At 33.8% G+C, this 15,316-nt stretch overlaps 2 protein-coding genes across 2 annotated transcripts; both read right to left on the bottom strand.

Annotated features, from left to right (window-relative positions):
- Positions 1 to 5,463: 5,463 nt before the first annotated feature.
- Positions 5,464 to 7,238, bottom strand: Osi16 (DUF1676 domain-containing protein Osi16). Its single transcript, XM_011647780.3, has 2 exons — positions 6,549 to 7,238; positions 5,464 to 6,317 (listed from the first exon to the last, which is right to left on the bottom strand). The coding sequence occupies exons 1-2, from the start codon at positions 7,060 to 7,062 to the stop codon at positions 5,941 to 5,943; spliced, it is 891 nt and encodes a 296-aa protein (XP_011646082.3). The 5' UTR covers positions 7,063 to 7,238; the 3' UTR covers positions 5,464 to 5,940.
- Positions 7,239 to 12,286: 5,048 nt separating this feature from the next.
- Osi15 (DUF1676 domain-containing protein Osi15) lies at positions 12,287 to 14,913 on the bottom strand. Its single transcript, XM_011647781.3, has 2 exons — positions 14,541 to 14,913; positions 12,287 to 12,723 (listed from the first exon to the last, which is right to left on the bottom strand). The coding sequence occupies exons 1-2, from the start codon at positions 14,911 to 14,913 to the stop codon at positions 12,392 to 12,394; spliced, it is 705 nt and encodes a 234-aa protein (XP_011646083.2). The 3' UTR covers positions 12,287 to 12,391.
- Positions 14,914 to 15,316: the final 403 nt, after the last annotated feature.

The raw sequence follows: 15,316 nt of genomic DNA, 5'->3' as shown, positions 1-15,316 counted from the left end.
TCAAGATATGTTTTGTTATGCGTTTTTGTTAAAAATGTTTTGTTACGCGTTTTTAAATCGAATAATGATGTATCTTAAATTAATCATACATTAGAATTATAATATAAAGAAGATATTACAGTTAAGAATTGATAAAAGCTTAACTGTCATCACTGTCAAAGTGTCAATCATAACTTTTTTATTCTCGTTCCTTAACGAAGAGTGACAACACTTATTCACCCACTTACCTATCTCCTACTTTTTGCAACAAATCAAAGACATGCGAATACAGTATTATCGCACCGTTTCTGACGGAACAAACAGCATACTACGAATTGCCTTATATTATGCAGACGTAGATTGCTGTACAATTTCCGTTACGTCAACTAAAAACAGGGAAATGGCTTTCGGCTTTTGTGACAAACTTCCCAAACAGATGAGCAAGTGATGAGCGGAAATATTGTATGAAATATGTACACGGAAATAAATATTAAGAACGAAAACAAAAGACACGTTTATAACTAATATTAGCATAAATAAAAATTATAAGAATTTTTAAAATATTGAATTTTCTTAGAAATAATTTTTCCTGCGAATATCTTTATTTATATCTTTTATTATCTTTGTAAAAGAATTAAATAAAATATATTTCTTAATTTTTATTTATTTCCGAAGGATTATGAATGTTGTTCCAATAATAATAATAATAATAAGTTTTAATAGAAAATTAATATCATTATTGCGTAGATCTTTTATCGATCTATTCTGAAGTGCGGTAACGTAGGAAAGTGATCGGACCCTCGGGCGCAGAATTGCGCGTTGCACCTACTTCCGGAACAGTGGAAGCCTTCCTTTTATCGGGCGGCATGAACACTTTCACCAATTTTCCCGATCAATTGCGAATGGTAACGAAGCATCGGCATCCTGTTGATCAGTAGGTTACCTAACGGTGATTGACAGATAAGCTCACAGTTCAAATAGACGCTTCCTCCACCAAAGAAACTAAAGGAGAGCGCCCCGAGAAAATCAAATGCGCAACCATAAACGCACACGCTCGCATACCGTCCACAGCAAAGACTGACAAATCCGTCTACCGTTTCTCTTTTCGAATCAGATCGCGTTGCTACCGAAAAGACTACGTGTCGTGAGTCTCAAATAGAGTCGGTCAATGTAGGTCGATCATTGAACGAGTAAAAACCGTATGGGACTTAAGAATTTCGTGTGTAATATTTGTCAAGTACAAATTTAATTCAGATAATGAAATTGAATAAAAAACAAAATTAAATATTAAATTGATGCAAAGATGTATCATCTAATATACAGTTGGCTTGAAATAATACTTTAACAAATTCTTTTAAAATTAATTAACGCGAGATCTACATATTTATAAAACGTCCTTATTTTTCATCTTGTATTAATTTTTCTGAACTTTTGTATTAATTTTACTTAATAAAATTATTTTAACAAATTGGAAAGTTTCTTGAAATAATACATCAAATTTCTTATTTTGCAATATTTCATTTTATGATTAATTTTGAAAAATTTCTACTTGTCAAAAGACTGAATGTGTTAAAAAAAGATTGAATAAATTAATAAATTGCACAACAAAATTCATTGATATTTAAAAATTAATATTATATTCAAAAACATATAGAAGAAATATAAGCGGTAAAATAAAAATGTTCATGGGATATGACGCAAGAAACAAACCGTTATGACTCGTGAATAGTTTTAACTGTTCTTTAAGGCAATCCGTATATGCATCTGTTCAATCTTAAATATGACTATTGATTATAGGAATAGCTTTCGACACCTAGTGTCAGTGTTCTTCGTGCTGAAATTTCTCAATCGGTATACCAGGTGTACCCCGATAAAATGGATTCCGTATACTTCAACATTCAAGGCAACATTCAAGGTCAGTTACTTACTAGAAAGTAATAGAAAGAAACTTGGAAGACTCTTCGAAAGATTGCGCCACTATTTTGCAAACAAAAAATTAATAAAAATTTTTACAACAATATTAAATTTTTTCTACACATCTAATTTAATTAATTTTGTTATATAAGATTAAACTAAATGAATAAAAATAATATATTTTTGTAAAAAAAGACTTTGTATTAAACTTATCTTTTAAACTTATTTTCACGTTTTTTAAAATTATTTTTATTTTAAATTATTTCTTACAAAAAGTATTTGAAATATTATTAGTAGAATAATTTTATCAAAAATTGTGTGACAGTTAAAGTATACTTTATTGAAAAATGTTTATAGTAATATAATTAATAACTGATCATCTATATTTTATGTAATAAAGGTATATTCTTAGACCGCAACTCAGTTTTTTGTATTTCTGCATTTGAATTTTTTGAAAAATCATTATTAGACTTTGTTTTTTCAGCTATAGCTTGCCATTCATCCATATACGTTGTGTCTGTGTCGTAATTAACGTCAGATTGATTTGTCATTAAATTAGTATTTTTTTCAATTACGTTGACAGTACTAGGTGGAGTCTCGTTGAAAATGAAATTTCTTCCTTTCACATTCATTGTTGGTTCTGATCTTAAATTATTCTTTTCCGAACCGGTACTTATATTCGTGCCCTTATATTCGTGAAAGACGGTGTAGCTTGATGCGTTCCATTTAGAAGTCATGGGATCTGAGTTTATAACTGATGATGGTTCTTGATAATCTTGATAATCCAAGTAATCAACATTTTTTGTGTTTGTTATAACTTCTCCATTCATCGGAATTTGATTAGATCCGTTTGCGATTTCCGTCCTAGTCTTTTTGCTGTATAGCATCGGCTGTTTGTTGAAACTACGACCCCATCCACCTCCGCCGTAACCGCCGCCTCCTCCTGAAGGTGGGCCGTAACTACTTGATGGAGGTGCACTATAACTATCGCCGCCATGTCCTCCACCACAACAACCACCTCCGCCACCGTCCGAGGATTTTGTAAGAAGTACGATCTCTTTGAGGTCTGAAAACACGTCACGACATCATGTTAAATATTTAATATATTAATAAAAGTATTACTTAATTTTAAGTTATTCATGATTACTATCAAAAGATTATTCTTATATATTGATTTTTTATATTGTAGATATTAAAATTCGGGATTTATGATTATTAAAATCTATTAGTAGGGCATTAGTAGTAAAAAATTTATTGCATTTAGATTTTAACGCGAATTAGACACAATAGATGGAATAAAAACGAAAATTTTACCTCCTCCACCTCCTCCTTTCCAAGGACCACCGCCTCCACCACCTTTTCCAAATTTCAGCATCATCATAGAAATTATTAAAGACATCCCGCTCATCATCATACTTTTTAACGTCATCAATGCTATCGAGAACAGACATTTAATTATATTTTATCATAATCTAATATAACAATTGAAAAATTTTGTACAGCACAAAATGATACCCAAATAATAGAAATACATTTGTACAAGAAAACACAAAACTGGTGCAACAACATTACCTATTAGCTTCAATTTAAGCCCCATTAATATGCCCATCATCATCAGTTTGCATCCTTTTCCGCCTCCCTTGCCTCCCTTATCTCCACCTCCTTTCTTTCCTCGCCCTGTAAGAAATCATACTTAATAATTTAATAATATATAAAAATATCTTCTTGAACAGAAATTCTGAAAATATTTTAGAACTTCGACTGTGTCTTTTAATATCTTTAAGATATCTTTTAATTATGTCTGTACTTTTGTTGTAATGCGCTAACCTTCTACTACAGCTGTGTCGTCAAGCGTCACATCTATTTGATTTCTTTCTGGCTTATCGTTCCATCTAGGCAGCGTGATACGCAAAGTGAAAGAATCGAAGAAATCGTCTAAGCTACGCTCAATACTAACATCCGAATTATTCACAGCTTGAGCATCGGATCTACGTATTGCTGCGCTCTTCACCAACTTCACATTTTCTCCGAATAATATGATTTTATCGAGACGTCTTATCGTTTCCACGAAACGGATGAAACGTTTTTTGATACAACTAAGCGAAAATTCAATAATACATTTGCTTATATCTTTTACGGGAAACTCTGGAAAATGATCGTCATCATTGTTTTTTACAGTATCGTTCCTAGCCAAAGGGACCGCCTTTAAGTCGATCTTAAAACCATTTTTTCTGAAATGGAATATTCGACGTTCAACTGGTATCCCGTGTAATCCAGTATCAAGGATATAATCCTTGATGTTCCGAGGCTCATTCTTCTCATAGCGTGCATTCGCGTGGATCACACACGTGATCAACAACCAAAGGACGAGCATAGGTTCACACACTTTTACACAATAAAAAATAAATGCCAATCGCTTCCGATGACAATGACAACAGAGATGATTTTAGCAGAAATATCGGCTAACACTGACTGATCTCTGGGTCACCGCGATCGTTTATATACATCGAGATTTATGTCATTCGCGGTATTCTCTCGAAATCTTGTCACGATTGTCATTACATGCACCGAGACAAATAGTCTCCTAATAATAAGGCTGAAAAGTTGAATTAGAATCATTTATTGAGTCTCAGCCACAATGGACGGCGTACGCGACAGTTAAAAAAAATGTTTAGATGCTGCATTGCATACTATAATAAGTGACATGCTTATAAAAATGACACGCTTATAAAAATATTCACAGAATGAGACAATTTGTGCTACTTACAAATTAATTATAGACTTAGTGCAAAGTTATAAAGAAGTTTTTAAAAAATTCATTTCATTAAATACAGATATAAATTTGTAATGAGAATATATTTAACAATTATTTATTAAAATCTTGTTTAATTTATAGAAATGTTTTATTCGATTAATTTTACATTTTTTATTTGTTAAAGAAAAATTGTCGAGTTTCTTAATAATTTTTTATGTGAAATATAATATAAATTCTTTTTCCTTATTATATTGACAAAAAAATATCGCATTCTTCTCATATTCTATTAATAGTTTTATTATAAAAATAAAGTATTATTCTCTATAAATATATATAATTAGGGCAATAATTATAATTTATTTTGCATATTTAAAATATTGTGTACATATACATATGTATAAATATTAATGTGTAGGATACACGCGCCTTGAAGATCGCAACACTTTATGATTCGATGCAGAAGCGAGTCTGATGGTATAACATGGTGAAGGTGCTGGCCTTATTACTTCTTAATTGGCTCGTACATTCACCTTCGGAGATATCTATGTTTAACAGTAACGTAAACATAATTACCGTAACAGAAGGCACGTGCACTTTTCAGCGCGTGATGCACTTGTCTAAGACGCATTTACGCCAGGTAATTAGAAGAGTTCAACGTAATTCCCTCATTTAAATTAACAAATCTCTGACTATCTATTAAACATTAAGATAGGAGCTTATATTATTAATGATGAACTATATCGTGATGAACTATTCTGCGATTTATCGTATAATTTCTTAATTGACACAATTATTGTAATAATGACAACGCCATATGTTTTTACAAACGTTCTTTATTATTACAACTTTACAGTAACGAAATAAATATCCAAAAATCATGTACATGATCTTGGGCAACTCTGCGTGCTCGGCGATGATACGCTTTCTCGATGGGTATCAATCGGAAATGCAACAGCGGCCGCAATAAATACCTATGTGACTATAATAATAACAAGGATGATAATCTGTGGCCCAATGAAATAAAGATGAACGAGATCTTGGAAGGTAGAGGTAAAGTCACGATGACAAGGAGGAAAAACAGATGAGATGAAGTGAGACAGAGCGAGATGAAGAGAGGAAGTAGAGAGAGAGAGAGAGAGAGAGACCGATGAGGGAGGAGTCGATAGTGTTTGAGGATGAAAGAAAAGAAACAACAAGGAAAGTCAGTGAGGTAGAGATGTGCTAAAGGCATTTTATCGTGTACCGGCGTTTCGTGTCAACAAACACCTCGTCGAAGTTGAATAGAGTTGAGTTTAATTCTGCAGAAGCGATCTGCGGTCGCGCGCATTGCCGTACTTCAGTACGGCCTGCTGAAGAGAATCGTGGACGGAATCGAGGGACCTTCCATATCCAGAGTGTCCATATCCGTGTCCGTGATGTTCCTCCGAGCTGTGCGTATGCGAGCTGGAATATACTGGTTTACTAACGATTTCGTACGTGGTCTTCTTATCGCTGTGTCCTAGGGATTTCAATCCGACGATAGCCGATAACATGAGTGCCATGAGACCGGTCATCAGAGCTTTTCCGGCTAGTAGTGCTAGTGCGCCAAACCCTATCGCGCCGAGGGTTCCCTTCATCATCAGCAAACCGGCCATTAGGCCTCCGCCATTGCCCTTGTCCTTTTTACGTCCTGTTAAAGATACCCCAGTCATTATTTTCTTGAAACGCATACGTAACGATAATGATGAGAGTAATTATACTTAGTGATCTGAGACAATATATATAAAAAAAAATTGTATCAAATTATAAAATAAATTGTCTTGCAAATTGTACGGTTAATCACGCGAGGATATTAGCTATATATTGCTATTGTGCAATTGTACCTATAGTTTTGATAAACAGTGAAATTTAATATTCTAACCTGTTTCAACATTTTGATTGCCAGCCCAGCCGAGTTGTGCAAGCATTTCTTCGCTAAAGCTCCTGGCAGCTTCAAAAGTTTTCGGATCAAACAGTTTGACGGAGATCGAGTGACTGTTGATATAACTGCCAATCTTGTGAATCAAATAGGCGTCCAGCCTTTTCTCAACGTCGTTCGGGAAATCCCTCGCCAAATTAGCAACCACCTCCGATGACGGGACGTCCGTGGAACCATTCTCCTTGATCACAGACACACCTGGTAGGATACCAATGTTCTCCTGCTCTGATAATTTATCCAGGAAGGACACCACGTCCAACTTGAGGCACGTGGCACTGTATGACTTCCCGCAATCTTTGTTCAGATTAGATTCCAGATTTTCCGGCGCTTCTTCTACCATTTGTCTCGTGGTGCGTCTCTCGATCTCCGCGTTGGCGCATCCCGTAAGAAGAAGTACCAAAAGAAGGAGATGATGATGATGACGTGACAATTGGGCGACGTGCGTAATTCCTTTCATCGCGATTTTTCTCTGAAGTCTGACTGGAGAAGGAAAAGTTTATGTAGCTATTTTTTTGTGTCCCTGGTCTACGGATCGCCAGTAGCGCGACGATATCCTCGAAGACGAAGGACCTTGAAGCTGACGGATGAAACGCGTATCGTGCACTGGGTATACCCTCGGATACTTGCAGTATATATAGAGCGAGTCAACGGATAGTCCTTTTTCCTTTTTGCCTTTCGGTCGTTTCATACATTCTCCGTAGTCGAGAGCACCGGCGACGGAACTCTCTTCTTTGCGGACGTTGAAGAGGAGGCAGGGGCCTCTCGCAGCCGTCCAGCAGCAGTGGCGAGAGGGAGCGTCAAATAGAGCGGAGAATTCGCATCTGAGTCAAATTTATGGAAAAAAACATTACCAATAAACGAGTACGGAATGATGAATGAGAGCGAAGGCTGATCGCGTCAAAGCCAATTCAATCGTGTCAATGGCGATTACAGTCAATGCGTATGTGATCGATCTTTAACAATCCAATTATTTTTCGTGCATCATTACTTTTTATACGTTCATCGATGTTACAGCTTTCATGAAGATTTTCTCCACATTATATTTTCACTTTTAGTTTTATATTGTATAATAATAAAATGACTTACGATAAAAATTAAAAATTTATAAATTATCCAGCTTTTTGCACGGTTAAATATATTTGTAAAAAATTATAGTTTCTTTACTATAAATTTATAAAATTATAAAAACATTGATATAAAAAGCCTCTACTTTGTGATTATTTTTATTTAATTATTTTATAAAAATAGCATTATAAGCATTTTGGCTATAATGTATAATAGAACACGTAATATAAGGCATTTATGTGATCCGGCATTTATGACCTAGAAATCGCTCTTGTACTATCTCGCAAAAAGACTAATAATCGTCTTACAAGGGTCAAGAATTAAATTGAAATTAAAGGTAAATGTTGCGACAAAAGGATTTCGATTAGATCGATTAGATCGATCAACCAGAACATATCCGTTAATTATCCGGATCGACAATCGCTCGTACCATTGGCGCCCGATCGCCCAGCGTTGAAGTCACTTTCGATTTCAAGAACGAAACCAAGAGAGCGACGGCACAAATTGTATTCGCGAAGTTTACGAATGGAGCACAAGTAGAAATTACAAATTGAAAAGTTCGTCAATAAGTATATCACGAAAATTGTTATTGCAGGCGAGGCGAAACGAGACGGGAGTCCTACTTTAAATCAGCCCAGTTTAGCTAGCTCGTAGGAGATCCGATTTTCGCGCGCCACGCTCGAGCAACGGCGCTTCAGACGGATCTGCTGATGTGAAAGTACGCAGTCGATTTTCACGAGCGACTCGATGGGGTCTTATCGTTGCGTACGCGTGTGCGTATGCGCAACACACGACGAACGCGTGCACGTCTCGATATGACGCGCTTGCATGCCCATGCAACAGGTGTGCCGAGTTAGAACGGGCTAGCCTTCTTTCAGAGGCAGCTATTTCGCGATTTGTTGCTTCCTTTTCACGCGGTGCCTTCCTTTCGTTAATAATCTCGAACACATCGTGCCGATTCTGTTCTCGATTCTGAAACTATGCGCGACAGATCGAATTAGAGTGGTGGGCGTCGGCTTTACTCGATCGTAAATATCGATACCAAAAAAAAACAGCGGAACTATTCTGAAAATCATTTTACATTTTATCCTTCTGTTGTTAATTAAATTGAAAATTATAGGAATAAAAAAGGTCTTGTTTGAAATTTACAAATTGGATTTACTCGGACTTATTCGTGCACTCATTCTGACGTTGCGATTTTTGTCGTTGCGTTTTTTATTCGATTAGACCTCGATCGGAAGAACCCGTAATATAATCTGTGTTTCCTGTTAAACTAACAGCCATTAACTGAAACCGCAATATTGCGCTATATTTGGGACATTAACATAAAAAATTATATTAATCTTGCAATTTATTAAAAAGGCAGATGAAGAGAGACAGAAAAAGGATGTAATAAATTTTCAATGTAATACATAGATTAATTATTTTTCAAATATCAAAATAGTATTTAATATCAAAATAGTAATCTTTCTAAAGTAAAAATATAAAAATATAAAGATAAAAGATAAAAGAATCTTTTAAATTATATAGACATTTTTTAGGGATAATTGCTTGATGTGTATAAAGTTAAAAAAAAATATGAAAAAAAATATTTTGGAAGTCTTGGATGTACCGAAAATAAGAAATAGTATACATTTGCAAGTGCGAATATAACGTTACGGTAAGTGAATTTATACGAAGACCATTATTGTGCGTTTCTGTAACGCCATAGTTAGCCCATTTTCAGTCGAAATTGAGATAGTTGTTGTTTCAAGAAAGTCGCTCGCACTCATCCAACAATTTGCGACAATTCAGGGAACATTTACGTTGGATCAGAAAATGTACCGATAATTTTTCCCTGACGATTACTATGGCAATCGTGTTCTTATATGTCAAAATTATTGGAATGTCAGCACAGGACAAGTACTATTAGGAATCTAGAAAAATATATGTAACATGGAAAAATTGATTGTCTTGGATAGCTAGGAGTTACCAAGCCCATCTGGAACGTTGTTTACCATATCATCTATTAATAAACGGTACCTGCAAAATTCTTATGGACAGTTTGCTTACTTCTCAGAAAACGATTGTCATTCTTTGGCATACGCACAGGCATACAAATCGTTATTATATTCCTTAAATGGTTAGATATCACCGCTCCTTTACTATAGAAAACTTGAAAGGTTTTAACGGGAAAGAGTCTAACTTGTCTAACTCATTTTGATTCTAGATTCTAGATATTTGTACAAAAATAATTTTGTTGTATTTATTTTTCCTTTAAATGATATAAATCTAATAAAATGATTTTCACTATATTAAATATCTCAGATAATAAACTAATATTTGATGAAAAGTATAAAAATAAACTTAATGAGTGAAGATTATTGTATATTCACATTACTTTATTTAAGATTTATTTAATTAACAATCTCTTATATATTTGTCCACATTAGTTTGTTGCCGAAAATAACGTAATTTTCACGATTAATCTTAAAGATGAATTTATGAATTTATTTTAGGAAAGCGTATGATACGAATACGCGCATGTAGTACGCATATGATTTATGCTTCGAAGTGTGAAACAAGAAGAAAGAAGAAAGGTAGAATTACCACATTTAATACTCTGGGTGCTGCTCGAGTGATTGCATAGACCTCATTAAACCTCCAAGAACGCATATCCGTTATGTACTCAAAATGTTGTATTGCGTGCTTTATACTTTCGCAATTTTTTCGCGGTGGTCTAAAGTGAACGTTACATACCACAAATTTCTTTTACTTCAGTGGCAGGGATTTATAAGAATAGTCTACAGCTACCATATTACGTTGCGATTTTCTAGTGAGTTATATTTCAAGCAATCTGGTCACTGTTGGCCCAGTCATGTCAAGGTGCGAAATAATTTATTGCTACAATGATAGGCTTTTAATATAAAAGATCCATAAGAAATCTTGGATCAACTTTCTTAATCAAAGTAAAAAATTAATACTTCCGTTAAATCATTTATAAAAGTAATTTATAAAAGTAATATAGAATACTTTTATATATATATATATATATATATATATATAAGTATTCTATATTACTTTTATAAATTATATACATTATATATATATATATATATATATATATAATCTAATATTTATAAATATCTAAATATTTCTTATAAACTAATACTCTAATTAATATTATACATCGTATGCATATATGTGTTGAACATCTTCAAATTAATTCTTTCAATATATTCAATTCTATTCAAATTTTCTTAAATAAATTGATACATTTAATTTATATTTACATGGAAAAGCATTCAAAATTTTACACGATACAAATAAGTAAACACTCATTAAAGAAATAAAGAAGGATAATATATATATATATATATATAATATATAAATTCTTATTTTTTAAAACTACTTTTACTGTTATTTAAAAATTATTATATACTAATATTTAAAAGATTTATTAATATTTTATATTAATCTCATTTTATATAAGCAAGATTATAGAAAATTGTTTAAAGAGAACATTAAATAAAAAATATATGAAAGATTTGAAAAATTATTTTATAAAAATCTACGTTTCTCAAATCTTTATGTGTTTTACGCGATAAAAAATTTATACTCTTTTATAAGAAAAGTATAAATGTAACTATATTCTCAACTTTATTGATTATTCTATGTAGAATTATATTATTTCATTATAAATATTACGATGGTCAAAAGCAATCATGCGATTTAAACTAACAATAGAATTACAATAGGCAATAATTACATATTATATTAAAATAGAATTTAAAATCATCATAAAATCAGCAATAAGTTTGCAAACAAATTTGCAGCACTATTTGCAAAGTGTTTGCGATCTTATAAAGAATAACATATCAGTAAAGATAGAATGTTTCAGCATCTGTCGATCAGAAGTTGCTATCCTCATCGCGTTTGCTACTTCTCGACGGTGCTGGCCTCTCGAACAGCCTATATATACCCGTATTCGCTGTTTCTCTCTCTCAACTCTTCTCAACTCGACTAATCACAACCGATACCGTTATTCCAATCCCTACCACGAAGGCCACGGCCGTACTCGCCGGTGGAAGTGGGGGGGGGCCACCACGTGGAGGCATTGACACACTGACCTTGATACGTGTGAAGCATCGAGGGGGAAGTCAGTGGACCAATCGCAACTACGATCCGCTTTCCTATCTTGCTCTCGACACAGTAACCTCGTTTCCTTCCATTTCCTAGTTCCCCACCTTGATCCGGTCTTTCTCCGCTTCTCCCACCCGCGCAACATCATTTCTATCTTCCCTTCCGTCCGTGAACCTCCATCTAGGTCATTAGCCTTCTCGTCTGGCCGACTGAGTAACCCGCTTACGACTATATACTTATACGTATATATATGTCTTTTTCGATATTTATTTAATTATTTACAAATTGTAAAACCCTTGCCGTAAATAATCCTTATTATCCTTATGTCGCGGATAACACGTGCGTATTTGGGTCGAGCACTAGTAAGATATGACGTATTTGAGCTTGGCAATTTGCCATATTGCGATGATATGACATTTTTGACAGTTCGTCGATGTCACGATGATACAACGTCTCCGATAATTTTCCAATATCTCGCAATGATCAAGACAAAATTTTATAAAAGGATGATTTATTTTATTATTGTATAATGCAAACATGTGAAGGTATACAATAAATAAAAATAAATAGTCGAATGTGAATGGCAAGGACATTGCATTTTACGGAATGTCATGGTACGGGTAATGTTCGCCATTATATTCTGGTGCCCAGCCTTTGTATGGTTGATTGACTTCTTCTTCTGACCTGTGCCAGTGATCATGGTGAATTTCGTGTGGTCTTATAATTCCATAGCTGACTCTTGACGGCGGGGGTGGTGTAACAAGGGCCTTCAAGGCTACTGCTCCGGAAATTAAGAGCGACATAAGACCTGCGCCCAAGCCCTTCATACCTATCAGGGCGATCAAGCTAATTACGATAGGCAGAACGATTATTGCTTTTAGCTTCAGCAGGATCAACAGCGGCATGATCATCCTCTTCAATTTCGTGCGTGCTGTAAACAATATATATCTTTTAAGTAATGATATAATTTTTCAAATTTTTTGATTGATACATAAGTGTCTGTATGTGTATGTGTGCTTGCACATATGCATGTGTATCTAATTTCTAACAGTTATGACAAAAGAAAAAAAAACATGAGCTAAAATATCGAGTTATATAGTGCAAATCATATTACATTTGGAAAGAGAGAAAGAGAGAGACCGAACGTCGTAATGTCAAACACATATAAAATTTACGTTAACTATAATAGGAATGTAGGGCACAATTAATACACAAAAGTGATATCAATAATCGCAGAATGCAGACGATCGAAGATTTCTAAAAGGCTGTAACGGACATTTATCATCCAGTCTACTTTCTTCGACACGCGACACTCTCGTTCAAGGTCCTTCTTAGACGTCTTCTCGTGGTAGTCGTCCCAGAAACCCGGAATCCCACCAGATCTACCAAACGGTAACCCACTTCAGTCCACTCCCACCTCCGGCATTTGTTTTCGCGGATATGGTAGAAGTGGAACATCGTAGCTTTCTATATGCGAATCTCTTCATTCCAGTTGCTCTCACCCCCCTCTCTCTCTCTCTCTCTCTCTCTCTCTCTCTCTTTCTCTCTCAGCAAGCATTAATAAACGTTCACGATACATACTCGAATTTTCTAATATTTTCAGAAATTTAATATTTTTGCATTGAAAAAAATACTTTACGCATAATAAATATACAAATGAAAAAATTTGAGAAAAAAATGTATAGATATGAAGGAAGTGATAAACTATGCGAGTGCTAGAGAGAGATACATAGAGGATGCATGAATGGTATTTCGGCCACGATCGAATTGAAAAGAAAGATGTGGTAAGTTACACTTTCCAACCAATGAATTCCAAGATTCATGGACTACTTAAACCTCATTGGCGAGACTTTAGAAAGGTGAGTTACTATAAGTTTGCGCCCATTGAATGATGTATTCATATCAGATCAGAACGTTAGAGAGGAACGAGAAACTTGTTTGATTGAACTTTGTTAGATCCAAGTGTCTAACATAAGCCTGACAGGAATCTAAGAAGAACTTTAACCTTAATTCAAAATTTAATTTTAAAAAATTTTTACGAAAGAAAAGTACAATTCTAAAACGAAAAAAAAATAAATTGTAAAACTGATCTGCGATAAATCACAATTAGATAAAAAAGGATAAGATCAATTAGATATGGAAATTAGATGTAGATTGTATGAAATGTATGTATCAAATAAATAATGTAGATGTTAGAAAGAAACAGTGCCTTACTGTCTTATATATTCATATCAATCTGATATTATGTACATGTGTTAAGCAAAATTAACATAAATAAAATTAACATAACATAAATTTAATGAATTAATATTTGTTTATAAATATTTATTAAAAGTACATTTAAAAATTTTAGAATGTTTTTTAAAGCATAAAAACATACTATGAGTACATATTCATTTTAACATTTTAGTAAAAACGGTAATGTTAAAGTACTTTTATATCCCCCAAAAAATTATTTTTTAAACTTACTAAAATTGTCTTAAAAATGTAATCTTGTGTAGATTAAAAATAAGTGTCTTAGATAGACATTTGTTATTATTAGCATATTTTCTTATATAATCCTAATTCTTGTCATGTATGTCAGTTATGAAAATTTTAAGAAGTAAACGCTCTAGTTGCTTGTAATTTACAAATTTGACAGTATTGTTTTAAATACTATTAAACACGGAACAATAATCAGTTTTATTTCTTTTATTTAAATTTATCATAGTATATTTATTACAATAATTTTTTAAATACATCGTTTACCTTCGGATGTCCCATGTGTCAGACTTCTGAGCTCTACGTCGATATTTCTCTGGCCGAGGGCGCGTGCGAACAAGCCAACGGTTGAAGCGTCATTAGGGAAATTAATTTGTATTTTTCGAGTTCTTAAGAATTTTTCAATTCTGCTCACAAGCGGATCCGTGCTCTCTTCCGATGATTTCCTATCTTCCGCAACCTTTTCCAGAGTTATCATATCGCCATAAACGTCGATGACGTCTTTGCTATTGAGTTCGTCCATTGCTTTTGTGAGCTTCTCTTCGAAATATTCTAAATTGTTTCCATCTTCTTGGCTTGATTCAGCTGTTATCAACGTCAGTAGTTGCAATGTTAGAAAGATGATTACTTTGGTCTTCATTGTTGCGAAGTGCTATATTGCGCGACTTTGAAGAAGCGTTTTTGACTGTTTGCCCCCCGAGCCATTTTTCTTTTATACGAACCACGATTGACGGGTGGTGGGGCCATACTGAACTATTTGGCAAGCAACGTGCAAGGGCAGTAGTGTCGAGAATTTTAATTTTGCCGACTCTTCGAACAGCTAACATGAACATGCAATGCACAAGAATCGCGTGACGTAGAATACGCCGACACAAGTAAATTTTCCTTTTACTTTCAGAATTTTACTATCAAACCTAGGAGATTTCTTAAGTTTCTCAAGCTGAAACAATCTTTTTCAATCGAAAACAAGATAATTAAATCAAATCAAATTTTATAGAAGATTAATGATTGATATATTCTTTTTTTAATTAAATAAAATTAAA

The sequence above is a fragment of the Pogonomyrmex barbatus genome, unplaced genomic scaffold (assembly GCF_055798465.1).
Source record: "Pogonomyrmex barbatus isolate J1 unplaced genomic scaffold, ASM5579846v1 scaffold6, whole genome shotgun sequence".
NCBI classification, from domain to species: domain Eukaryota; kingdom Metazoa; phylum Arthropoda; class Insecta; order Hymenoptera; family Formicidae; genus Pogonomyrmex; species Pogonomyrmex barbatus.
The sequence above is the reverse complement of the archived record's forward strand: the minus strand, read 5'-3'. Positions and strand labels throughout refer to the sequence as shown.